This window comes from Athene cunicularia (assembly GCF_003259725.1).
Source record: "Athene cunicularia isolate RWA chromosome 8 unlocalized genomic scaffold, athCun1 chr8_part1, whole genome shotgun sequence".
Lineage (NCBI taxonomy): Eukaryota > Metazoa > Chordata > Aves > Strigiformes > Strigidae > Athene > Athene cunicularia.
The window spans coordinates 3478737-3502584 of NW_020799109.1; the positions used below are offsets into that span (position 1 = coordinate 3478737).

Below are 23848 nucleotides of genomic sequence, written 5' to 3' on the forward strand. Positions count from 1 at the left end.
ATTATTCAAACCCCTTACCGAAAGGAAGATGCATGCCTGAATATGTACAGAACTATATGTTTAGACATCAGCCATAGCTAATTAACAAACAGTAATTATTTTCCTAATCTTTTGTTTAAATACCATTAACTGGCTGCTCTTGAGAAAAAAAAAACACCCTCGATTCCCAATTAACGTGGCAGCTGTCTGCTGAGCACTGAGCCCCAGTGACCAGCCCGAGCCGATACCGATGGGTGGTGGTCTGCGAACTTCAGCAGACGAATGCCACTTTTTATGCCAGCTGAGAACCAGGCCAGACACGAATTTAGCTTGTTTACACGATCACAGTATCATAAAAATTAAGTATTAAGATTACTGCTAAAATGATGTTGGGATTTTTTTTTTCTTTTAGCCACCACACACTGCCAGTAAACTGAGTCACAACTGTAATGACAAATATACATTGACCTAGTTTCATTTTTCCCGGTTCTGAAGACAAGGAAGTAGTAAGGCATTGCTGACTATATTCAGTGATAACTATGACTAAATATTAACCTTTTAGATTCCACCGCTGAATCTTATTGATAGGACTTAAAAGACGGTATCTCCTGTCAGAAAGCATCAAAACTTCCTGATAGCACAAGTGTTGGTCTAAGGTCAGAAAGAGGAGCGGAGGGGAGGGAATGAATCAACTTCTTAGCTCAACAAAAATCTGCTGATCGGTTCTACAAGTCCTGATTCTAGAAGATCATGTTCACAATCTTACCAGACTGTCTCATACTAAAACCCATTTTAATTTTGAAGCGAGCCAGAGCATCTTGCTGAGTTTGCAGTTGTGCGGTATCGCGTAGCAGAAGGCAGTGCAAAACTCTGAGAACTACCAGATTTTAAAAATGCCCCCTGGAACCTGTGCAAATCTCCTGAACAGTGTATAAAGCTTTAAAAATGTGGGCTTCACATAGTCTGAAGAGCGAATACTTCTTCGCACATCCAGCAGTGGTTGCATATAGCATTTAAATAATAAGCTTGAAAAGCACACAAAGGGATTTACTCTTTCGATTAGATTGATTTTTGTTTGTGGATGTTATTTGGACTCCCTTCACTGTGGAACAAGTCCCCTACAGTTGCCATTAAAGCACTGAAAGCTTCCCTTTTGTTTTTAAATGTCAGTTTGAGCATAGCTTCATTAAATCATTTCACAATTAACTCCCTGAACATCCAGACTTTTTTAAAGCATCAAACCCAGCTGAATTGCATTTGTTTCCCAGCAGAGTGAGTCCAAAGTGGTATCCCCAAGTGTGCATCCAGGAATTTGTATATTTGACTTGTGGCTACACAAAATACATATGGGAGCCGTGTGGGTGGTGGAGAGAGGATTAAAGCTTTCTCCCTGGGCCTAAGAAATACCATTGCTTCTTGCCCAAAATGCAGGGCTCGGGAACAAAGTCATAAGGGAAAGACGTCTGGGTTAATCTAGGAAGACTTATTCCCAAAGGAACTATAAATGAAGTGAACTCAAAAGAGTTATTAGTTTAGCCCAGTATGTATAAGCAGCAATGTTTTTGATGAGGCTGTGTCTGACTTCCGTGTAGTATCTATCCTCTAAAGCCTGACTTAAGATACCAACTCGCCTCCTCGTGACAGTAAAACAAGATTCCCCAGGTCCAGCGTCTGTGTCACAGCTTAGCTACTGGCCTGGGTTTCTCTCATACGTGGTTACGTGAACTGCCAACAAAGTCAGAAATAAACTGTAACCTTAAGCTAACTCTTTTCTCGTTAATATAGAAGCAGCTCAGAATTGTGCCCATCACAGACAGAGCGGAGAGCTCTCCTGCTTCCCAAGAGCTAGTCCAGTCTCATCTCAGACCAGCCGATAGCCGGTGAGCGCAGCACGGCGCGTGCCGCTCTTAGCCCTGCGTTCCCGCTGCGTCTATACTTACTTGGAGAAGTGGGAGAGGTGGCCCCTCCTTCTGTTGATGTAGTTGGAGGTTTTGTGTCTGGCACTGGCAGAGGCACAGGCCTAGCCATTGGTGGCGGAGGTGGTGGTGGCAACATTGGGGTAGGAAGGAATGGATTGTGCACCTTGCCTTGGCTGCTACCATTGGGCTGCCAAAAAACAAGCAAACAGACAGAAATTATACTAAAAATCAGCTATTAGGAACCTCCAGTAATAACAATCTAGTTGAAAGCTATGTGCAATACATTTACAATTACTTGAGAGGTGGCAAAAGAATGTGCTGGGTCAAATTCCCCATTGACTTCAAGGAACTTTTTCTCAAACCCTGTGAACCTTGTGAAACTATGGAAATTCTCGCTTTTAAACATTTGTCCTATTAGCAGCTGGTCTGAACTGCCCTGGATTAAATTCTACTACTCTTTACATTTCCTGCAGCCACTAATTCATGCTCAGTGAGCAGTATTTTTGACCTCTTAAATCCCCCAGTTCTGTGCCTCTGTTATACCCTTAGGATATCAGTGCCTAGGACTTGAGTGTAAATTTCTTAAAGATACTGCTCATTAAGAGAAAAACCAAGCATTTTTGGTGGTCTTAAAAGTCATGCTGGTATCTTATTACAGGAAAATGAATAAATATATATTAAAGTAACTGCTCTCCCACATCCCTTTTGAGTTAGAAATAGTGTAGCTCGCAGTTTAGTTGCCATTAGGATCATATGGAGAAACGACTCAACTTAGAACTGCTTCATTTTGCACATTAGGAAAAAAAAAAAAGCCTCCATTTAGTCTGGGATGTGGTCAGTCACAGGCAGAATGGGCCCTGTTATACAAGTGTGGTCTTTCAATTAATCACCAGAAAAAAACCTGTCCGTAAATAAAAGTGTTTTCAAGTATCACAAAACCAAGAAGCAGGCTAAAAAAAAAAAAAAAACCAAAAAAAAAAAAAGCCACCCCTTCCCCCCAACTTATTAAGTTTGCATTTTAAATGTTACACAGCCTGGACACTTGAAAACCATACAGATAGATGCCAAATACCGTTCTAATGAGAAAATAGGACAGCCTGGGAATCAGGTGTTCCATTTTAGTGACAAAAATGATGAGATCACTTTCGACAGCACTCTACAAATTGATCTCACTGCAGTTCTTCTGGCACTGAGCACTGGCTTTTCCATTGATGGTAAAAGCTCAGCTTTAAACACAGATCCATATTCTAAGTACTGCTAAAGAAAATAATATTTTAATTCCTGTTAGGGTTTCCATTAGCCTGAATTACTGAGGACAAAATACTCATATTGGCAAGAGCTTGGGACCTTATTTTCATTTCACCTGCTTTGGCACTGACAAAAGGCCTGAAAGTCCTGTAGGTGCAAATCACACTTGTGCTGGAGCAAAAATGGTTCAGGACATAAATAAGACTCAAATTCATCTGCATCTAACTTAACAGCACTCCCACCGATTTCAAAGACTGCAGTTACTAGTGTTTGCAGAAAGAAGCAATCCTTCAGGGTTATTTATTTTTCCAACATCCAGCACCTTTAATAAACTAATATATTAGTGACATCTCTCAAACACTATCTTGTCTCACAATTAGGTCCCTTTCCTGCCAAGAAGACCCCTGCTGTATGTTCATTGTGAGTGTGCTAACAGTTCATAATGCTGAATGGTTTGGGATAAATTAAGCAAATGAATACTCAAGGAAAAAGAAAAGCACTATATTGATTTGTTGTCTAGACATAAATGTATCTGCTAACATATTGCAGACATTATTCAAAGCCAGTACTGGCTGGAATAAGTAGAGTCAGTTTTTTCTGCTAGGGAGAGGAAAGCACGGAGGACAATATAGCTTATTAAATAAGCGTCATAAATTAGATGCTAATAATTAAACTAATTCTCATTAACACTTTCAATCGTATGTACGTCAGGAGAGAAACAGTAATTTTGCCAGTTATTACTTCATTAGCTAGAAAAAAAGTTACATGCATTACATTTCATGAAATATTCAGAGCATTATTTTAGATTTGATTTACATAAAATTTATAAATTCTGTATTTGACCGGAATGCTATTTCAATAATAGCAAGATGATTCACTTTATTTGATTAAAAAAAAAAATGAAAATGGTTATTTGAAGCTTTGGAACTCTGCTTAATTTTTCATAGAGATAAGGGGAAAAGATAACTGCTTACAGAAATAACAAACCATAATAAACTGTACTTTTAACATCTTGAGTTCAAGTACTGGTCAACTTGATCTAAAGTGCTATAAGGCAGTATTTTTTTTTCAAATGAACTTAGCTGATCTGAAACATCTGTTTCTCACCCTCCCTTTTCCTGCTCCTTCCCCCCCAATTCTCCCCTGAACTTCAAAAATAATTAATAAAAATTATTCTGCCTTCATATTTTGTTAACCCTAGTTCCACTAGGGTTACAACGCATGCAGCAAAGTCATTTGTGGAGGGACCCAAAAGGTCACTGTATCACCAGCTTCTCTGACAGTTTAAGTTAATTTCACCACAATGTGGTCGAGTGGTTTTTTTTGGGAGTTTTTTTGTTGTTTTTTTAAATATTTTTGCAGTAGCAGCATTTTTTTTTTTTTTCGCTTCCAATGACTATTCAAGGTGTGTTCCTGTATGCAACATGCTGTTAAAATAATCCCATAATCCCATGGTTAATTTTACATAGGACAAACACTTCTGAAGAAATAAAAACGGCTTCCTTACATTTAGGAACCCCACCTGTCCAGCCTGCTGACCAGCGTCGGGGCAGACAAGTTGGACAAACTCTTTCAGAGTCTCCTGAGGATGATAGCGGATTGCTGGGTGTGAGAAGTATGGCCCAGGCTGTTGAATAATGGGTGATGTTGGAAAATGAAGAGTCGATGGTGTTGCATGTGGACTTGCTATAGGAAAGAAAACAAAGAAGTTATATAGAGTTTTGCCTTCGGAAAATAAAACAGTTTAAATCTACTGTAGTGTTACTTTTAGTCTTTTTTTTTTGAAATGTACAGTATTGTTTATACATCTGATCTTCACAATTAATATATTAGACCACATTGTGTCCTACACTCACTTCATCTAGATCCTGAAAGCAAACGGAGCCAGACTTTTTGAAGGGTTTTCTGTATTTTTAGTGGACACATATAAAGGAATCAGCAGTCCTTTGTGAAAGTGAAAACTATTCATCACCTTAAGAGCAGTCCTAATCAATCAGACAATAAAAAAAATGTATTTGGGAGATTAGAGTTGATTTAATTGACATTTCATGTAACTGGAATTTGCACATATGAAATTTTGTATTGTACTATAAATGGTTGATAATTTAAAGATGGTCTAACGCTTCCTGGTTTGTTTTTTTTTTTTTTTTTTTTTTCCCACCTCAGTTTAGGAACATTTATTTTAAGTAACGTGTTTTCATCTAATGAACATGCTCAAAGTGGCAAGATCGTTTTGAAAATTACATTTACATTTCTCCTGAATAACGTTAGGCTCAAACCTTCAGCAGGGATGAAATTTAATTTGGTGAATTTATGGGCCAACAAGCCAGCTGGAAAACGTACTACAGTGAAGGTGTAAAGGTGCGGTGTACACCAGCCCATTGGCAATGACAGATTTTACTCTCAGCTGATTTCAGCAGAGAACTACAAGTGCAGCTGATGATCCTTCTGCTCTCCTACGTTATGTGACACCTTTGCCCAGGTCCTTGGCCTTCATGATATATTGGGTTGGACCCTTGTTAGCTAACAGTGCTTTCCATGGTTAGTTGTCACCATGAGGTAGCAACTACTGACACTCCTCGGGCTAGGAATTTTCCCTTTCCCCTCTAAAATGAGAATTCGCTCTTGCTTTAGAATGGCCAATTAGTCTGGTTTCGCACAAGCTAATCTGTAAATCATAGTTTATTTCTCACCAAACAGTCGTCATTACATCCCTGTTACTCCCTTGACATGCTATCCTAGTAATCTTTCAAGGGTGTCCATGCGCATAGACCGCACTTGTACACCACACAAACCTGATTAGATAAAGGCTATGCAAGGGAGGTAATATCCTACAGAAACTCAGGTGTTGGCTTTGAAGTAAGTTAAATATACAAGAGGGAAAAAAAACCCTTTGGCACTTTTCAAAAAATCAGCGAGATGCAGGAAAGTTAACTAAAATCAAATACAAATGAGCAAACACTCATTTAATGATGATTATTATGAAAAACTCTCAGTTAAATAAAAGCTAAAATCTGCTTCTTAGTCTTGTTCATCGCCAGTTTAATAATACGACACTTTATTAATAATTTTTTTCTTAAGCATTATTAAACCATTAGCAAACTCAGAGCCTGATGTGGATAAAACATGTACTCAGAGACAGCAGCAAGGAAACCTACTGCATTATCCTATAAACATTCATTAAGGGTTGGCTGGGCAGCACTTCTATGTACTTCTTTCTCCACGACTGGATAGGAATAATTGCTTTGACACCACCACCAAAAAAGAGCTGCATTCATGCCTGAGGTGCTGATATGGGATGAATATGAAGCTCTCATCCTTGCCATGAAAAGCTCCCCTGTATCCTTGTTAACCCCACGAGTCTGCCCAGTCTGCTCCCCTTAATGCTGTTTAAAAAATTCATGACAGAAAGAGAAACTCATCCGAAATGTGTGGTGCTAAACAGGAAAACGCCACTGAAAGAAAGGATGGGGATGAGGAACCAAAAGGTAGCACAGAGCCTTCAGCTGTCTCTGATCGAAGTAGATGTATATCCAGAGAAACTCTTCTGGAAGCATGGGCTGTACCTGTCTTCTAACAGCTAGATACTGTGGCATGTGGGCTGAACTGGAAAACAGCATCTTCCCACAGCTGTGCTAGGTCTGCAGTGCTCCACTTGGGAGAAGGAAACAAGAAGCAGCATATCCCACACTCCTTGTTATGGAAATGTCGACAGTTATTCCATGGCCAAGGCAAACACCTGTGTGCCCAGCCTGTTCAACCTGTCTGCACATCTGGGCTTATCTCTTGTTTTTTACAGTCCTAGTTAATTATTTCTTATTCACTCTTAAGACAAATAGTTTTGTTCTGAGTTTGCATCTTAAATTACAGTATATTTGAAAACTCTTCAGATAAAGAACCCAAATCTTCAAAGGCGGAAACGAAAGTTATTCTCCTGTCCCCAAACTCCTGGGAGAGGCCGTAACTTTGAAGTGTGCTATTAAAGGTAGAGATAATGTGGGATTCACCTTAGCAAATGCGGGTGTCTAGGAGAACTAAATAGAACTAATGGTGTCTAAGAAGCTGTTCAACTCATACAAAAACAGACCACTGCCCTTGACTAGACTTCTCTGACCGCACCGACTGGCCTGCCAGTGGATGCAAAGGAAGCCCACTGGTACCAGCTCCGAGGTAGATACCGCCAGTCTACACACACACCCCCCCCTCTTCAGTTAGGTGAATTCTACTCAAAGTGTCTGCCTCCGATCATACTTACACCAAGCCCTGAGGTGTAACTGCTTTAATGACACTTACGTCATAGCCGCCTTACAGGTATGAATGTATCATCACCTTCTCCGGGAAGCAACCGTCATTTTAGAGCTTGTCAAAATATTTTGCCACGAATATTGTTTCAGCTAAAGTTGGTGGTAAGCATTTTGATGACTACAACAAAATTTTCATTAGCGTACAACATTTCTCTCCTTTTTTTGGATATAAAACATTTCCTTCCTCTCTTTCTTTGTTATCTCCTTTTATAGTTTCCCCTTTCCTTGTATGCCAAATGGAAGATGAAGATAAAAGTGACAAATGAAAATTTACGTGGCAAACATCTAATTAAGTAAAAAATAGATTGGCATTTTTAATTTTTTTTTTAAGTTCATTTTAGCACCAGCTCTGTTAATACTATTTGGAATTGTCATGCAACTGCACTGTCCTTTGTACACAACTGGGAACAAATTAATTCCTTTTCTTCCGCTCGGTGAAAAGAAGATAGAAATGCTATTTCGATCAAACAAGAAGGAATAAAAAATTGTACCCAGGGAACATGTGGAAATTCAAAGCTAGGCCTGAGACCACACTGTATTTAGCTTTTCCGAGGTATGGCTCTTCATTTAATAATTTGATTTGCTATATAAAAGATGCGTTATGGATATTAGAAATACTCATATGCATGTAAGTAGTGGGTCTTTCTCTGTTGCATTGACTTTCCAGCATGTCAGGGTAGAAAACAAAGGGGAAAGCATTTGTTGATGAACTTCTCAAAGAGAGAGAGAGAGAAGGAAAACGAATGCAGAAATGATCAACAAAAATTCAGGAAGTTAAAGGGCCACAAGAAGGAGAAAGGGGTTCCTCTTTGGAGTCTTGGCCAACACCTCAGCACAGCCTCGAAGGGCTTTCTGCTGTTCATGGGAACGACTGGGGGAAGGAAACAAGACCAGATAGGCATCAGTCCTCAGTCTGTGCCATATACCGACATGTAGGGTGCATCTTCTCAGAGTAGATGGATTAGCATAAGAAGTAACGAACGGAATAAAGATCTCCAAAAGGTTTGCTTTTGCAATCTCTGACTGGGAAATACCAAATTTCTCAAGTGGCAGAGGAAGGGTTGTTAGGTAAGAGGGAGAATCTACTACTATTAAACTGATTAACATTACAAATGTGCCTGCCTTATACTAGAGAGAGAATTAAATGCTGAAATGTAAAAACTGTTGGCCCAGAGACAGACCATTACTCCAATAGCTGTTTTGTGGTCACCGACTCTGGTGAATGCAAAAATGGGCTTCCACGCAAGTTGTGAGTGAGGAACACAACTGTGTTTCCAAATACATAGATCCGCACAAATAGTTTTAATCAGTTAAAGGACGTGAGGTAGTGGAGCAGCTCTTTTCCCTATTTGCCTCTGAAAGGGGCAAGTGACCACGAACAACCCCCTTTGGTCATGATTTTCAGAAATGCTTAATAAAAATTATAAAGTCATGGCTTCCGAAAACCCTGCCTAGAGTGATGCAAATTTTCCTGTGTATAAGAAGGGCTATTACTACTTATGTGCTTCTGATGGGATATTACAAGTCTCAATCAGTGATTGTAAATTCTTTGAGATCTTCAAATGGAAGATAAAATAGGTCTTTGTCTATTATTTATTTACTTATTGACTTATTATTTATGCATCCCTAAGCAGCTCCATGCTGCCAAACCATATTTCTCTTGGCGTCTTTCAGCCTGTGACATTTATATTTTATTATTGACCTCACTAAATGACATAAAATATAACTTCTACAACCTATGAAAAATACGTGTCTTCCAGATCAGAGCTTCATTTCTACCTGCTGTAGGTATGGAGGAGTTGGACTATCTAGAGTTATTAAATCTGTTATTTGTGTGTGGGGGTTGGAAGCAGGAGTTATCCTTCCATCTCAAGGCAAGCATAAATATTTCAAAGCACACATGATTCTAATTCCATTGAAGCTCATCTGAAACATCCCAGACTTTTTATTGAAAATGAGATGATAATGTATGGTGGCCTGCAACAGATATACCAGTATTTTAAAACTACTGCTATTGGGCCAAGTAATTATGCAGTACAGCTGTTGCGTGCTACACTGGCTTTTTTAGTGTTTTATGAGTTCATGGTGCTGTGCAGCACAGAAGTAAGGGGATTTTTCAGAACGTTGAGTTCAAACGTCTAATTATGCAGGCCTGTCTTGTCTTTTCCCTTCTTGATTTGTAGTAGCCAATAACAGAGTAAGTAACCAATAAAATAAGTTGCATTCATTGATTAGGTTAGCACTTCAGATGTCTAAGGCCAATGAAGAAGAGCCAAAATTGTGAATTCTATTCAACTGAATGATCAGATAATAAAGAACCAGTTAATTTGAAACAGGTTATAGTTTTCTTCAGATATTTAGTACCCTTCTCAGGGCCTTCTCCTGGAACAAAGGAGCAGTCCTAATAAAGATGCATGGGATCCTTTCTCCCAGGGAGCACTCACTGACGTGGTAAAGGGACTTTTGCGATCGCACCTGCAGCGCTCAGACAGATCTCTCCACCAGCACAGCCCAACATATGGGGGAGATATATTGATCCATCCACCTTCCATCTCCTTTTCCAAAAACCTTGCCAATCCCTTCAAGTCCAGATGACTGGATGAAATTTCTTTCTTCATAAAGTCGTTTGAAGTCTTGGAAAGGGTCATTTAGTGTTGCTCTCCTCCCGCTTGGGAAAAGCCTACAATCACCCTGCACTCCTCGCCTGCTCAAAGAGGTAGTAGTGGTCTGGGGACCCAAACCCACTGTTCCTTCCCAGGCACAAGGGGTAGTCCATCAGACCAGGCCAACAGTGGATTGGCTTCACTAGGGCACAACGCTCAGATACCTCCTCTATAAAGTGATAATTAAGTTTACTAATAGCTCATTAAACATTGATCAATCTTCCTAGAAATAGTAACATTATAATCATAATGAAACAGGATCATTTTTATCAGCTTGTTTTTGAGGCCATTATAATTGGCTTCATTACAATTAAGAAAGTATTTTTTTAAAAGTCATTTCCCTGGAAATGTTATAGAACAGTTTGTTCTGCTAGATATTTCCACTTCAGGCTTCTAAGTTGCTTTAACTCCCTGCATGCTGTAAGCTTTCTCCTAGCATTTAAGTGATGCAAGTGCCAGTTCAAATTATGCAAGATGTATCCCACCCTTTGTACCCCAAAGGTACTTATTCTGAAAATTGACCATATTAGAGTACTAATTGGCTAAGCCACCATGCTGGCTGATGTGAAATGCTTTCAAACACCATGAAACAGCTGTGTTTATCGGAAATATGAAGAGTGACTTTTTAATAAGGAGATCTGGCAATAATCCAAATTTGTTGAAAGGAACTTACACTTCTGTGTATAATACAATACAAGAGGTAAAGAATAGAAGCCTAAAACAATAGCTTTAAGCCCACAGATTTTTGTGATGAAAGCAGTTGCCCAAACAAGAAAAAAAATAATTAAGAAACTTGGGCCGGGATTTGCAGAGGTCCTGAGAGAATTCATTAACTGCTTTTGAATTTCAATGGGAGCTGCGTCCCTGTAACTCTTTCAAAGGTTTCTGAAAGTCCCCGTATTTCTTACTGCCCATTAGGAATAGACTTTAGGGTGATAAATGTAGAGCAATCTCTTATTCAGGTTAGCAAAGACTTGCCTCTACTTAAATATTGACCTGCTGAGGGGAGGACTGACCAGTCCTAGGAGCAGCCCTTTGAGGGGAATTCAGATCCCTGGAATACTTGCTTAAGTCGTGTAATGGTGCAAAGGGGCTGTTTAGTAATGTATCTGTCAGATCCATGGATGAGCTAAATTCAGACTGATCCCGTCCTGCTTTCCCATTTGCAGTGACAGGGCTGGGAAATCATGGGCCCTCACCCTCTTCGCGTGGGTAAAATTCAGGTATCACTGATACGTCCACATTATGTAGGCAAACATAGATTCAAAATAGAATATAAACAGCTGACCAATGCAAGAGATAGACAAATAAGATGGGTGGAGGATCTGTTCCTGCCCATGGACACCAAATAGAAGGACTGAATGGCAGAAAATCCATCTCTCAGCTCCAGAAGTCAAGTGCAGGTGGTCGGCTAAGCGCTGCTGAAAAAACCAGACCCATGGCATCTCCAAGTCGGGGCTGGCTATCAGCCCCTTTTTGCTGCTCTGAAGACCAGAGTGGTATTAAGGCACCTGGACCCTTTGTTCAGAAATACTCTTTCTGTAAAAGATTTCGCAGTAGCAAGTGGGAGGCAGAAGGACATTTTGCCAAGGCCCACGGAGTTCCTAGCAAAAGGAAAATATGCTTAAAGCTGTGTTTGGGCACAGGGTTTATTGGTGTACTCTGGATTGCTGAGTATTACAGGCTGCTTTTGAAAACCTGTAGAGCTGAACTGAGAGCTGGTTCCAGATTCTGGCACAGGCAGGGGGCCAGTTAAGTTAGCTATTTTGAGCAGATTGTTTTAAAACATGTCACAATTCTTCTGCCTTTGGGAGATCAGAATACTATAGAACTGATTACATAGGTACAGAAATAAAAATCATACCTACAGAAAGCACTCCTCCCTTCTAAGACCATAGCTAGAGGTCAAACCCCCCCTAATTTAACCTATTTGTAGAATTCCTACTTCTCATCAAATTCTGGCAACTTGTGCATATTATTATTGCTTTTAATAATACACATGATGTATTCCCATATATAAGATAAAAAAACCTACTGCTCGGAGAATATATAACATCTTTCTTATAATGAAATGCTGTTGATAAGTTTACAATAGAAATGTAAATTCTCTTAAAAAACACAACCTTTATGTGTGTGATGATATAATTCTGCTTTGATACTAAAAAGGGCATGGTAATGGAATCTGTGACTTTGGAGTGATATATTGCTGTTAAGTTAATAGGACTCCACATTCCCATTTCTAATATCAGTGTTTTTTTTCCCCCTTTCATTCTGTAGATGGTAAGCTGATACTACATAAACATTGTTAAAGCTATAGTTCCACGCTACAGTAATTCACTTAAGTTTAACATGATTTATGGTTCTGTCAATAGAGGAGGTTGAAAATCCAGAGCTCTGATGCTTAAACATGGGTTCCATATTTAAAGCAATAATGTGCTTTTTTTTTGTGTGTGCGTCTGAAGCTAGAAGAATTTAGCATAAAGCAGAGATAAAAATATTATAGTTCACTGCGCTGTTTAAAGCATATAGTTAAACTTCACGGATACATCAAAGAGAGCAAAGCAACTGAACATGGAATCAGTAAAAGCATGGGTAAAATACTTAGTTCCTGCAGCACTTTATTTTCATATTATTTTTTAGGGATGCATGAAATCCTATTAGTATTTTTAACACTCCCCCTTTTTCATTCTTTTGCTCAGTTAGATCAGCTCCTTTTGTCAGGATGAGTTTAAATCTGGGTCCACTGTGTTAATCACCCCCCATTCTTCTTTCTGGCACTTACCCTCCAGGCATTTTGCCTCTTTAGGAGATTAAGCGACCAAGTCATCTTGTTGCTCTAACATGTCCTCACTGGAGCAACATATTAACACAACTCCTCTGCAAAAGAGCCCTCTTTAGAAGTTTGCTGCAGGGATGACAAATTAACCCAGCATGGTGTCCCACACATCTATCTCAGTACAAATTATTAGTGTAATAGAGCTTTTAGTTATGCATTTATCTAGTAATTATTGAACGGTTATACAAAACGAAGCTGAGCAATCATGGCCCTTTATGAGGCAATCTCAGTGGGTGGTCTTACAGTTAATTTAGGATAGGACTGTCTAAGCAGTTCACTCACACACAAATTAGCCGAACAGCCTGCTCCTTTAAATATTTCCTATGTCACAGGCTAACTCTTTACAATACAACAAAGGTAGAGTTTTAATTACACGGTTCCTGACTTTTGTTTAGCTGAAGCTTTAACCATTTGCAAGCTTTCCTCTCTGCCCTCGCCTGCCTGGGATATGGGAGTAGATAGCAGTTTGGGTAGGGTCTCTCGTAATTACTAAACCCTGACCTTGAGGCCATCTGTTAGGAAACTGTTTTTTCCTTCAGCATCCTATTATTTCAAAGCGAGTGGAGAAAATCAGAATCTTCACCTACGCAGTCAACTATCCTGACATTGTAAACTGGAGCGTTGCTGCTCGCTGTCGCAAAAGCAACGCTCGTCTGTTGGCCGCGTTGTGCTATTTATGGTTTCTACTCAACTTTCTTACCCTTGTCGTGTGGCTCTCTCCTCTTTTGGCTGTCTTACATTACCATCCCCTGATCTGGCTGTATCAGAATGAAGTTGCACCACTTTGTTTTTGTCAAAATTCAAAGGAAAGTGGAAGGTTACATTAGTTTTCCAGCTGACAGCATTGAGGAGCAGCCACGGATAGTTGTAGGGAATAGGATATTACAGAGTGTCCTTTTACACTGTGTAACTCTGAAGTGAGTTTGTAGGAATTATTGCTTTGATTCACTTGGAGCTGGCTGACAGGACAGCTAACAGGCACTGATATTTTGGTGACCCTGTGGAAAATGTTGATAGAGAAGGACACAATGTCTTCCCAGATTTGTGACATAAAGGTTTTGCCACTTTGGCACAAACTGAGAGTACTGTCCTGCAGAGTTTCCCTGGTAGCCCTTGTCCTGATAAAAATCTCAATGGCAACGCTTATTATGGAAGAAATTAATATAATGGGAACCACTCCACTAGTTGACTTTCATCCCTTCTTCTCTTTCTGCTCACACACCCACTTCCTTGGGTTCTTCCCTTTGTGCTGCATTTCTTGTTTCTTGTAATTGTGTTTCTCCTTCATTTATCTTCCTAACATACCATCTCATTGTTGTTTGTTTTTTTTTTTTTTTCCTCTCCTTGCCTTTTCCCCCTTGCTTTTTGGCTTGCAGGATCTATGCTGTCATATTCTGTGGAAATGCTTGAATGCTCTGCAGCACAGGCTGCTGTATATCCTGGGTTTACAAGATCGTGGTCAATTTAACGTTTCAGCCAGCTCCAGATATAAAGTCGCTAGAGTGTAAGTAGCAATACATGGAAGCCTAAAACCACTTATGTAAATACTGCTGCCAGCCATAGTATTTAAATCCTTCACTGTCTGGTAAAGAGTTCAAGCGGGCTAATGACTGGGAAACTTTCTAAGACGCCAGGAATACGTGATGGCTTTGCAATACTGGAGTACTGTGGTGAGCTACACTGACCATCAAATAATCTAACTTGCAGGTAACAAAAGTATGCTGCGTAGGAGATAGAGATCTAACTGCTTGGATTTTCAGTGCTTTGAAATAAATTCGAAAACTGATAGTGATGCTAAAGCCACCCTATAGGTGATCAATTTACCATCTGCCAGACACTGAATCCTAACCACACTGGTCCAGAGAAGACATATGGTACATTCATAGAGTCATGCCCAAAAAACTGCCATCATCAAGTGAGGCTCCATGAATCACTTTGCTAGCTTATCACCAAAGAAACTTGGATCTTACCACCATCTGTTGGAACTACTGAGGAGTCACTGAAGCATTGGCATCCATGCGCCAGCACTCACTGCACATCTGGTCCTTTGGTCAGCCAGCTCAGATCCTCTCCGCTGGCTACTGCCCAGCTGGGTTGAGTACTGGCAGCAGCACCAGTGCAGATAGGAAACTAGTGCACAGCCTTCTACAACACAGTACAGTACAGACAATGTCATGAGAACAGAGGTTTTCCAACTGGTTCATTGAATGGAGCACCTTAAGAATATAGCGAAGAAATCCTCTTAAGGATCTACTCCTCCTCCAAGCAACTTTGGTTTCCACAGTGACTCATTGTGGGGATCACTGGGAGGGGCACTCAGTATCCTGGGATACCCCAAGATGTGTGCTGCGTTCTAAGGACTCTTTGGAAGTGTGCAAAAGATTTCGGGAATATTCCTGAGAAGTTACAAATCACTGGTTGTCAATGACAACACCTGCCACGAATAGTCTACAGCTTCTTCTCTGCTCTCTATTTTGATCATGCTTTACAAATGCATCTCATATACACATCCAAGTGATAAACTTGCACATATGAACATCAGAAGGAGATTGAACCTTCCTGTAATCATTCCGTTGGCTGAGGAGCTTACTCTGATGGTGACCTACTTACTCATGACTTCCCTTTCTCTGAAATATCGCTGCAGACTGAAGATTAAATCCTGCTCTTCCTTTTCTGAAGACCACTCAGGATGACCTGCCAGTGATCACTCACATAATTCATACGTATCCAAAGAGAACGCAACACGTGTGCACTATATTATACCTGTAATTTCTGCAGAAAGGTACAGTAACTAATGGTGGATATGAATTGCTCAGAGATTATATCCTCTTACAGGATTGCATTATACTCTTTACGTTGCCACTTTTGATACCTGAAAAGCTTCTCTATTCTGCTTACTGTCCTAAAGTACACTGGAGAGAATGGGATAAAGAACAAAGCTGGATTTGCAGAAAATAATCCATCTCAGTATATTACCCTTTACTAACAGAGCGATTGTTGTAGAAGAGAAATAAACACAGCCAGTGTGCTGCGGAAGAAGAATACTGAAGAGGAATGTCCAAAAAGAACAAAGAACTAAGTCTGGGATAAGATTTTTCCAGGATTAAAGAATCCATGGATAGATTCAGAGGGATTTTCCCTGAAAGTCTATAAGACTTTGTGAACAAACATAAAATAGAAGATGCTTCTCAATGATGTTGCAGAACAGTTTTTGCTTAACCTGTTAGGAACCATGGTGATTAGAAACTGTTACTTCTTTATGGAGTTGGCAAAGACAACTCCTTCCAAACAAACAAAATTTGGGAACTCTAATCACTGTATTTGCTCTTGCAAATTCTGGCTGTCTATGAATGTTCTTCTCACATAGCCAATGGATATCCCCCAGTGCACAGAAAAAGTCTTGTTAAAACAGACTGTAGATGAGATTTAAACAAGACCTCACTACTTATACATTTCCCCTCTCAACCACACAAAAATACAAAATACCGAGCGTCTAAACAGGCGCAGAGAAAGGCATTCAACGATCTTAAAAATTAAGTGTGAGGTAAAACATAGCTAAATACAGAAAGACCTATTAACTAATCAATCAACGACTCAAATCTAAAAGGCTGAACTTCTAAGAGACAGGAATTCAGAGTCGGCTGATGTGCACTGAATATAATGTTAATGGAACATTCATATTATTCACCCTTATATCACCAATTACCAAAGCTTTTAAAAGAAGATATATTTGCCACATAGCTATGCGATCCAAATTTCAAGGGAAATCTGTATAGAACTTAGATGCCTAAGTATCTTCTGAGGATCCAGGTGTGTGTCTAAGAGTAATAAATAAGTTTTATGGCATTAACCACAACGAATTAAACTACAATAAGTAGATTTAACAAAGCACAAAAAGTCATGAAGTGCAATTCTGACCTCGCTTCAACTTAGTGCAATTCCACTACTTCACGTTGCATCACCTGGGCTCTGCAGACAAAGAGGCTCCTCTTGGTTTATGCTGCCCTCAGTAAAACCACACTAATGCCAAACAGACATTTCAAAATAATTTCTAGTATGAATTGCTAATATGCCTTTTTATGCTTCACCATTCGACCAATTCCTTAATAATCTTCTTTAAATGAGACAAAATTTCATTGCAGAAAGAAACATCACAACCATTCACTCCTATTTTTATATCTTCCAAATAGGTTTGTAAGAAGATTCATTCATTTGTGTATATTACTATGCCCAAGCGAGTTCCTTTTCAAATGTGAACTGAGTATTGCATTTAGTTTCCCAGGCTAAATGCAAATGGATCTTTCTAACAAAAATATCTAAGCACAACTAGACCCAGAGGACATCTCTTTTACTTGGAAAGTCAGTCAGAAGAGTACTGTGGAGAAAACCAGCCAAAGCACTGCATGAACCCACTTCAAAGGAGTCCTCTAACGAGGTGGTTCTTCAGCACACCGATACCAACAACACGAGCACTGAATACCTGGCAGAAGCAAAGCCATAGTGCTGGAAGACAGGCGTGGCTCGGAAGCGAGTCATGGGTCCCTATCTCAAGCAGTTAGACTGAACCTGTGCTATGAGTGGACACAAGCAGAAGACAACTCTCTGTAACACATTCTGTCCCTTTCCCCACCCTCTACAAATAAAACCCCAAGCCCCCAAAAACCAGCGTTTCCACCTTAGGCACTGTTGCACGGTCATCGTGAGTTTTACCAAACAGCCCAGCCTAGCAAAACCAAACGCAGGTCTTGACAACTAAAACCTCCGCGTTATCAAGCTCCTGAAGGACAGCCTCTCCCTGGGTGGGTCACACGTGGCGATGACTTTCCGTGGAGAGGCGCTGGGATGGACACTGGGTGCCGTGGCTAACGTTTAAGCTGCCTGGGGGCTCTTGGGTTAGGCCTCACCTCTGGGTCCTGTAATGACAGGTCGATGGTGCTGTGTGAAAGCCGTTCCAAGGGAGGAGGTCTGCGAAGGCGAGGGACTGCTGAAACCAGACTTCTCTGACTTCTTTAATGTAGTTGGCGATGGCATTCCTGGCAAGAATGATTGATAAGTGCAATTTAATAATGCTAGGTCATGGAACGACAGCCTATGCATTGTGAAAGTGGGTGCAGAAGCAGCTAGATAAACTTAAAGGACAAATGAAACGGAATACAACAGCAAGCAGAAAGCTCACTTTTATTTGTGGTCTTTTTTTTTTGAGGCAGAAGTGGCCCTGGTTTGCTCTGAGCAACGAGTACTAAAAGGCAGCCATATTTTTCTTTTAAATCTGAAATATGGATAAGATGCAGCTTATTATTGGTACTGAAACCTACTCTGCTTTATTTTTAGAAATCTGTAATAGCTGGAGCATTTGGATTTTTACAGGCTTTTTATGAGTTCTGTCTTTCACTCACTGGTTTAGTAGATTATTGCAAATGGATCTTTTAAATGTGCTGCACGACTCAAGGCACAACTAGAGAATGAAGTTTTCTGAGTTCAAACTCTGTCTCTCCTTACTCTCTTGACTTCAAAGGTATTTGAAAGTAATATATTTATGTGGTTCCCTTTTGCTTTCAAATTTTTTTTTTTAAAGGGTGAATGGTATTTGTGTCTTGATATTAGAAGCCACGCTGGAATTATTTCAGAGTTGTTATTATGCCCTTGAACTATATCAAAGGCTTCCAATGAAAAATCAGAGTTAAGCTGCCATTGGGTGAAAACTCTCCCGTGGACAGGCAGAAATGGTGTAATGCTAATGTGACCGGTTTGTTATCCTGTGTAAGAATAACTCCTGTTGATACCGTATCAAGCCCGTGGCACCGAAGAAATTAGTGGAATGAATATATTGCAATAGGCTCTTAAAATCCAAGCCTTTCTGCATATGATTTGTGCTTGGATAAAAGAATATTACAGCATGTAGATGAAGAACATATATGTGTGACTGTATTATTCTCTGTATTTTTATAGTTCTAGAGGCATATGGGTATTCTGATTATCTGCACATACTCAGAAAACACGTAATTTCCAGTATATGCAGTACATCAGACATTTTGCATATCCATAGGGATATAGCAAAACAAAGGTGTAGAACAGTTGAGTTTTCAGGTGCAAAAGCAGAATATCAGATAATGTGGAAGTTGAACTTCCACTAGCAAAGTCATTCAACCTTACTTCCAACTCTGTATTTTATAAAATTTAATTGTTAAAAAGTAAAGAGAGAGGCCTGGACAATATTATCTCTGGACAATATTATTAACTTTATATTTAATAACACTAGTTTTATAGTCCCTGGGATGTTGATTGTAATATGCAGGAGCCTTCTTGTACTTTATACGCTGCACTGCTGGGGTCTTAATGGTTTCAGTGAGGTTTTGCAGTTTATATTTCAAAAAGTTAAATAAAGAAAGGGAATGGTTAGGGTTCCAGTGTTGTACTTGCAGCTTTCTGTTTTGAAACTGTTTGCTATGAGGGTTTCCTGTTGTGGTGGCTTTTTCCTCATAGCAAGAAAGCTTACATACTTAATCTTTTAAAAATAAAAGTTTCAAACTGACAGACTATTGTGCAAGAAAAATACTGGGTTGGGTTTTTTTTCATCCTGGTTTTAAGGACTTTGGAGTAGGAGCAAAAGCAAACCGAGATGGTTCAGTTTGGCGGTAAGAGAGAAAAGGAGACTGAGCTAAGGTATTTTAGTGAAATATTCCAGTGCAACCTGCTTAATTTCTGCTCCAATGTGATGCCGGGATGTAACTTAATAACTGCTTTGTGTTTGAGTGTCCATGTTCAGGACAAGATATTCAAAAGAAGTAACGGTGCCGTTGACCCAGATGTCCTTATGGTGGAGGAACTGAGGATGGAAACACCAAACGAGTGTCAACCCCAGCCTTAAACACAAAGCCAAGGGTCAGTGGCAATATTTCTACTTGGGGAGGGGCAGAGAAACTACACTGCTGACAGCAAGGCTGTGGGTACATGTGCCCTGGGCTGGGCTGTGGAAGGGGCTAGGTTTGCCCCCCAGGGAGGTTTTAACAGCAGCCCCCATCCCTCTAAGTGGTATTATCATGGACAGAACAAGTGATGCTTTATGCATGGGCATTAGCACCATCAAACAGCTCGTGCCCTGCTCTGACTGCAAGCAATCTTGTGGGGAGGCACAAGGCCCATGAGCAGGGGTCCGGGAGGGGACATGAGCACCTGTGTCCTGGGCAAGCCACGGGGGTGGTGGAAGGAATTCACTCCCTACGTCTATGCGCTGTACGGTTCTGCTGGCTCAGGAACTCCCTGCTCACCCCATATCCTCAAGCTGCATACTCTCTTCAGGGTCATGGGAAAGGCAGTAAAGCTTCTGAGAAGGTGTAGAAGCTATTCTTTTAATAACCCTGTGTTAAAAACCCCCTTTTGACTCATCTAAACCATAGTAGGAAGAAGGGGCAGAGAGAACACTGGAGTATGGTTTAAAGCTGTAGCAAGTTGACTGTGTCCAAACACTGGAACTTGAGGAGCTACAACAAAGCTGATGAATGACCTTGCACTGTGGCAGTGCTGAGCAGTGTCATGTTCATAGGGGGATGGATTTTATAAGGTCAAGGCAGCTGCTTTCATGTGAAAATAGAGATTTTAACATAAGACTGTTGTAAAACTGAGTAGAAAGACAAATCGAAGCACTGGCAATTGGTTCCTACTTTCGTTATATGTTATCATCATTCTGATTGTCATTATTATCACTACTTGGTGGTGTGTTTTTTTTTTTCTTTCAGGATATTCTGAAATGTATTGGTTTGGAACAGTCCAACTCCACCATGTTTTTATTTTGTTTGGGTTTTGTAATGACACATTTTATTTTGAGTGATCGTATCCATCAGATCTCAAGAAAAAAATGGCTGCTTCCTAGTTCAGAAGAATATGCAAACAGGAGCTTAATTACATCACTTAATATTGACCAAGAGAAAGAGTAAGATGAGCTTGCCAGCTCATTTCCAAAGCATGTTTTGTCCTTTAAGAGGGGAGGGTATGACAGAAAGTTAGGCAGTGCAAAGCAATTAGCATCATTCACATTTTATGTTGCGCTAGCATGGTGCTCTAGCAGCAAAATTCAAACATTCTTTGAATGGGTTAATAAAAGAAGAAATACAGTCGGCATGCAAGAAAAAGGTTTCCAAGAACAAGCCAAAATATGTCCCATTCTTCTAAATTTATCACAGCCATGTCACATTATCCTTGAGACTGCCAGGAATGTCAATTTTTTTGCAATTTAAAAAAAATATCTCATTTAGCACCATATGTTTGGTTAATGTGCCTGATATATCCTGCGTATTCTTTAGTCCATCCATTTCTAATACTCATTTTCTTTTTTCTTTTTTTTTTTTTTCCCCCTTGCTAAGCCATATGTTACAACGCTGGTCATTCTATCGAAGCTCCTTTCAGGAGCTGAGAGGGAGAGCGAGGGAACTCTGGTTTAATCACCCAGAAAAATTTGAATCTGATACTGCAAGTCTCACTCTTAGGTAAGCAGTCTCAACACTTGAGTTAGTATTGTAGGTGTCCGGTGCCTACGAAAATCAGGCCACCTATGAGATGGCATGGTGTGTATTAATAACTGTGAGGCCGGAACTACGATAAATGACTAAATAAGGAATTAGGTGTTTAATTTTTGGCACCCATGTTTGAGACTCTTGACTAGTTTTAAAGGTCTTCTGTTTCATACCTAACGAGTTTTAACACATTTAGTGGTCCCCAGTCCACAGGTTCCCCTCCTGTGTTGCTCAGGGATGCAGGAAATTAAAAAGTTAAAAACTGAAGCCACCCCGGCCAGAACCCAGAGAGGATGCTGCTGCCTTGCACGGCTTTCCTCAGCATTGTTCCCAAGAGCTACTGAATATTGGGGACCACTGCACCGAAGACCAGATTTCAGCACTTCACATGGCCCCGAGGACGGGGTAGTGCCAACTCGTAAGGACAGCTCTGAGTCCCAACTCTCCTCTGTCTCCTCTCTGGTGCAGGGCAGCAACAAATTACAATATCCCCCAACCCGTCTCAGCTGCGCTGGCCGGTGAATAGGGAATGGAGCCAAGGATCCTCCCCGTTCCCTGCCTCTTTCTATCCATCTGCTCCGAGCAAGGAATAAACAAGAACAGCCAGAACATAACGGCTGGGTAACCCAGGTGGAGTTTAAAAGTGTTTCTTACTATTCTGTGTATAGGACTGTTGTCCAAATCACAGTCACACCTGGCACTTTCAGAAAACAGGGATATCGTAATTCAGGTCTGACTCTCCTCTGAATGTTATTTAGAGTGCAAGAGAAGAAAATCAGACTTAGTCTATTTTCATCTTACGGCAGCTTTTAACTACAGAATAAATGGAAAAGTTAATTGCTAAATAAAAAAGAAAATAAAGGGATTTGTGGCATAAAACACAGATGGAAGTCTGAGTGGGGGTGTTACTTTAACTCACTGTACTTGTGTTCATGTGATTCTACAAGTATATGTATGCCAAACATATATGGTCTTAGCCTGTTCTCACTAACAGGAATCCCTTTTTTTTTCACTGGACAGAGGGAACCAGATCAAAGACCACGATGGTGCTAAATGGAACAAGATGTGTACTTTCGTATTTTTTTCCAAAAGGAAATATTAATTTGACATTGGTTTTTCAGTTGAAAAGAATTTTAATTGCAGTACACAATAAGCAGAAAATTCAGACAACAATAATCTTGAAACTGTTAGCAGCATTATATTTCTATCAAGGAATTCATGTGCCTTTTCAACATTAGAGCTTTCTGAATTTTCATTAATTTGGCATTTCCCTAAACACACAAGTTATTTTGTTCATTCCACATCATGCATCACACCCTTCTGCTCAATGCATAATGCAAGCGTAAATGGGATCCTTGTCCTTGAGAGACTCTGGTTACTGGAGCCATTGGCCGGATGTTGAAGTCCCGCAGTAAGACTTTCCAAAACTCTGCACTTCGCAAACCTCCAGCCCAAGTTTAATCAGTGAATGCACAGGAATACTTCATGTTCCTCATCTTCTAAGGGGCACTGGAGCATTGTGATGGTTTTAATTCCTCTACCTCCTTATATTTGCCAGTACTAGAAATGCACCACATAAGAGTCTTCCTTGAGTACAGCTAAAGATCTTCAAATTTTCATGTATGAGGCTGGTATATATTTAAATGGACCAGAAAATGATGCGTGAGAGTTGAATGCACAAATCCTTCCCAGAACAAATAAATACCTGTGAACCTATTTTCCATATACCTACGCACCTTACTAACGGAGGTATTGAAATCAGGATTAACTTTGGTGGAGCGAATGGAGTCACAGCAGTGTAAGAGGAGAACAATTCCCCTTCTCTCCAAATCTATAGCTACATCTGCAACTTTATCTGTATATCCATCCAATTTCATTTGATTAATGCCAACATTATTCTGACTGCACACATCTTAAGCAATAACTCCATCTCAAGTTAGCTACACTGGTAGACCAGCTAGTATTCATCTCCAAAGATGACTTTTGGAGAATTACCCCAATATTCCCAGTAGCTCTCTGCCACTAGACTCTTGATGGAGATTTCGTAACAAAAGCTATGAATAAAATATGGTCTGGGTCTTCATTCTCAAGGGACACTATGAAAAGGAATCACGGAAGCTCAGATATTACCAGGTGGACCATGAACTCAACAACATGCAGAACAAATAGATGATGCGGAAAAACAAGTTGGCTGTTGAAGAAAAAACTGATATATGGGAAGAATTTTTCAAGGAATTTTCATCCTCCTGTGCAAATTATTCCAGCAATTTCACTGAAATCAGTATCAACAGAAATGCTGATCAGCTGCCTTCTATTTTTTTTTTTTTTTTTTCCTGGGGAATTCTTAATTTCAAGCTTCTTGAAATTTTGATGGCTATACTACTGTCAG

At 40.1% G+C, this 23848-nt stretch overlaps 1 protein-coding gene across 6 annotated transcripts in view; it reads right to left on the minus strand.

The window, feature by feature from the left end:
- The window catches only part of NFIA (nuclear factor I A), a 346337-nt gene that overhangs the window by 31678 nt on the left and 290811 nt on the right, over nucleotides 1-23848 (minus strand). For 3 of the 6 annotated variants that reach the window (XM_026853501.1, XM_026853498.1, XM_026853502.1), the window contains 3 exons: nucleotides 17854-17982; nucleotides 4654-4832; nucleotides 1920-2085 (listed from right to left, as the gene is read on the minus strand). In XM_026853501.1, the coding sequence (XP_026709302.1) occupies nucleotides 1920-2085; nucleotides 4654-4832; nucleotides 17854-17982 (474 nt within the window). The remainder of the gene's footprint in view (nucleotides 1-1919; nucleotides 2086-4653; nucleotides 4833-17853; nucleotides 17983-23848) is intronic. The other 3 variants (XM_026853499.1, XM_026853504.1, XM_026853503.1) reach the window with 3 other exon arrangements.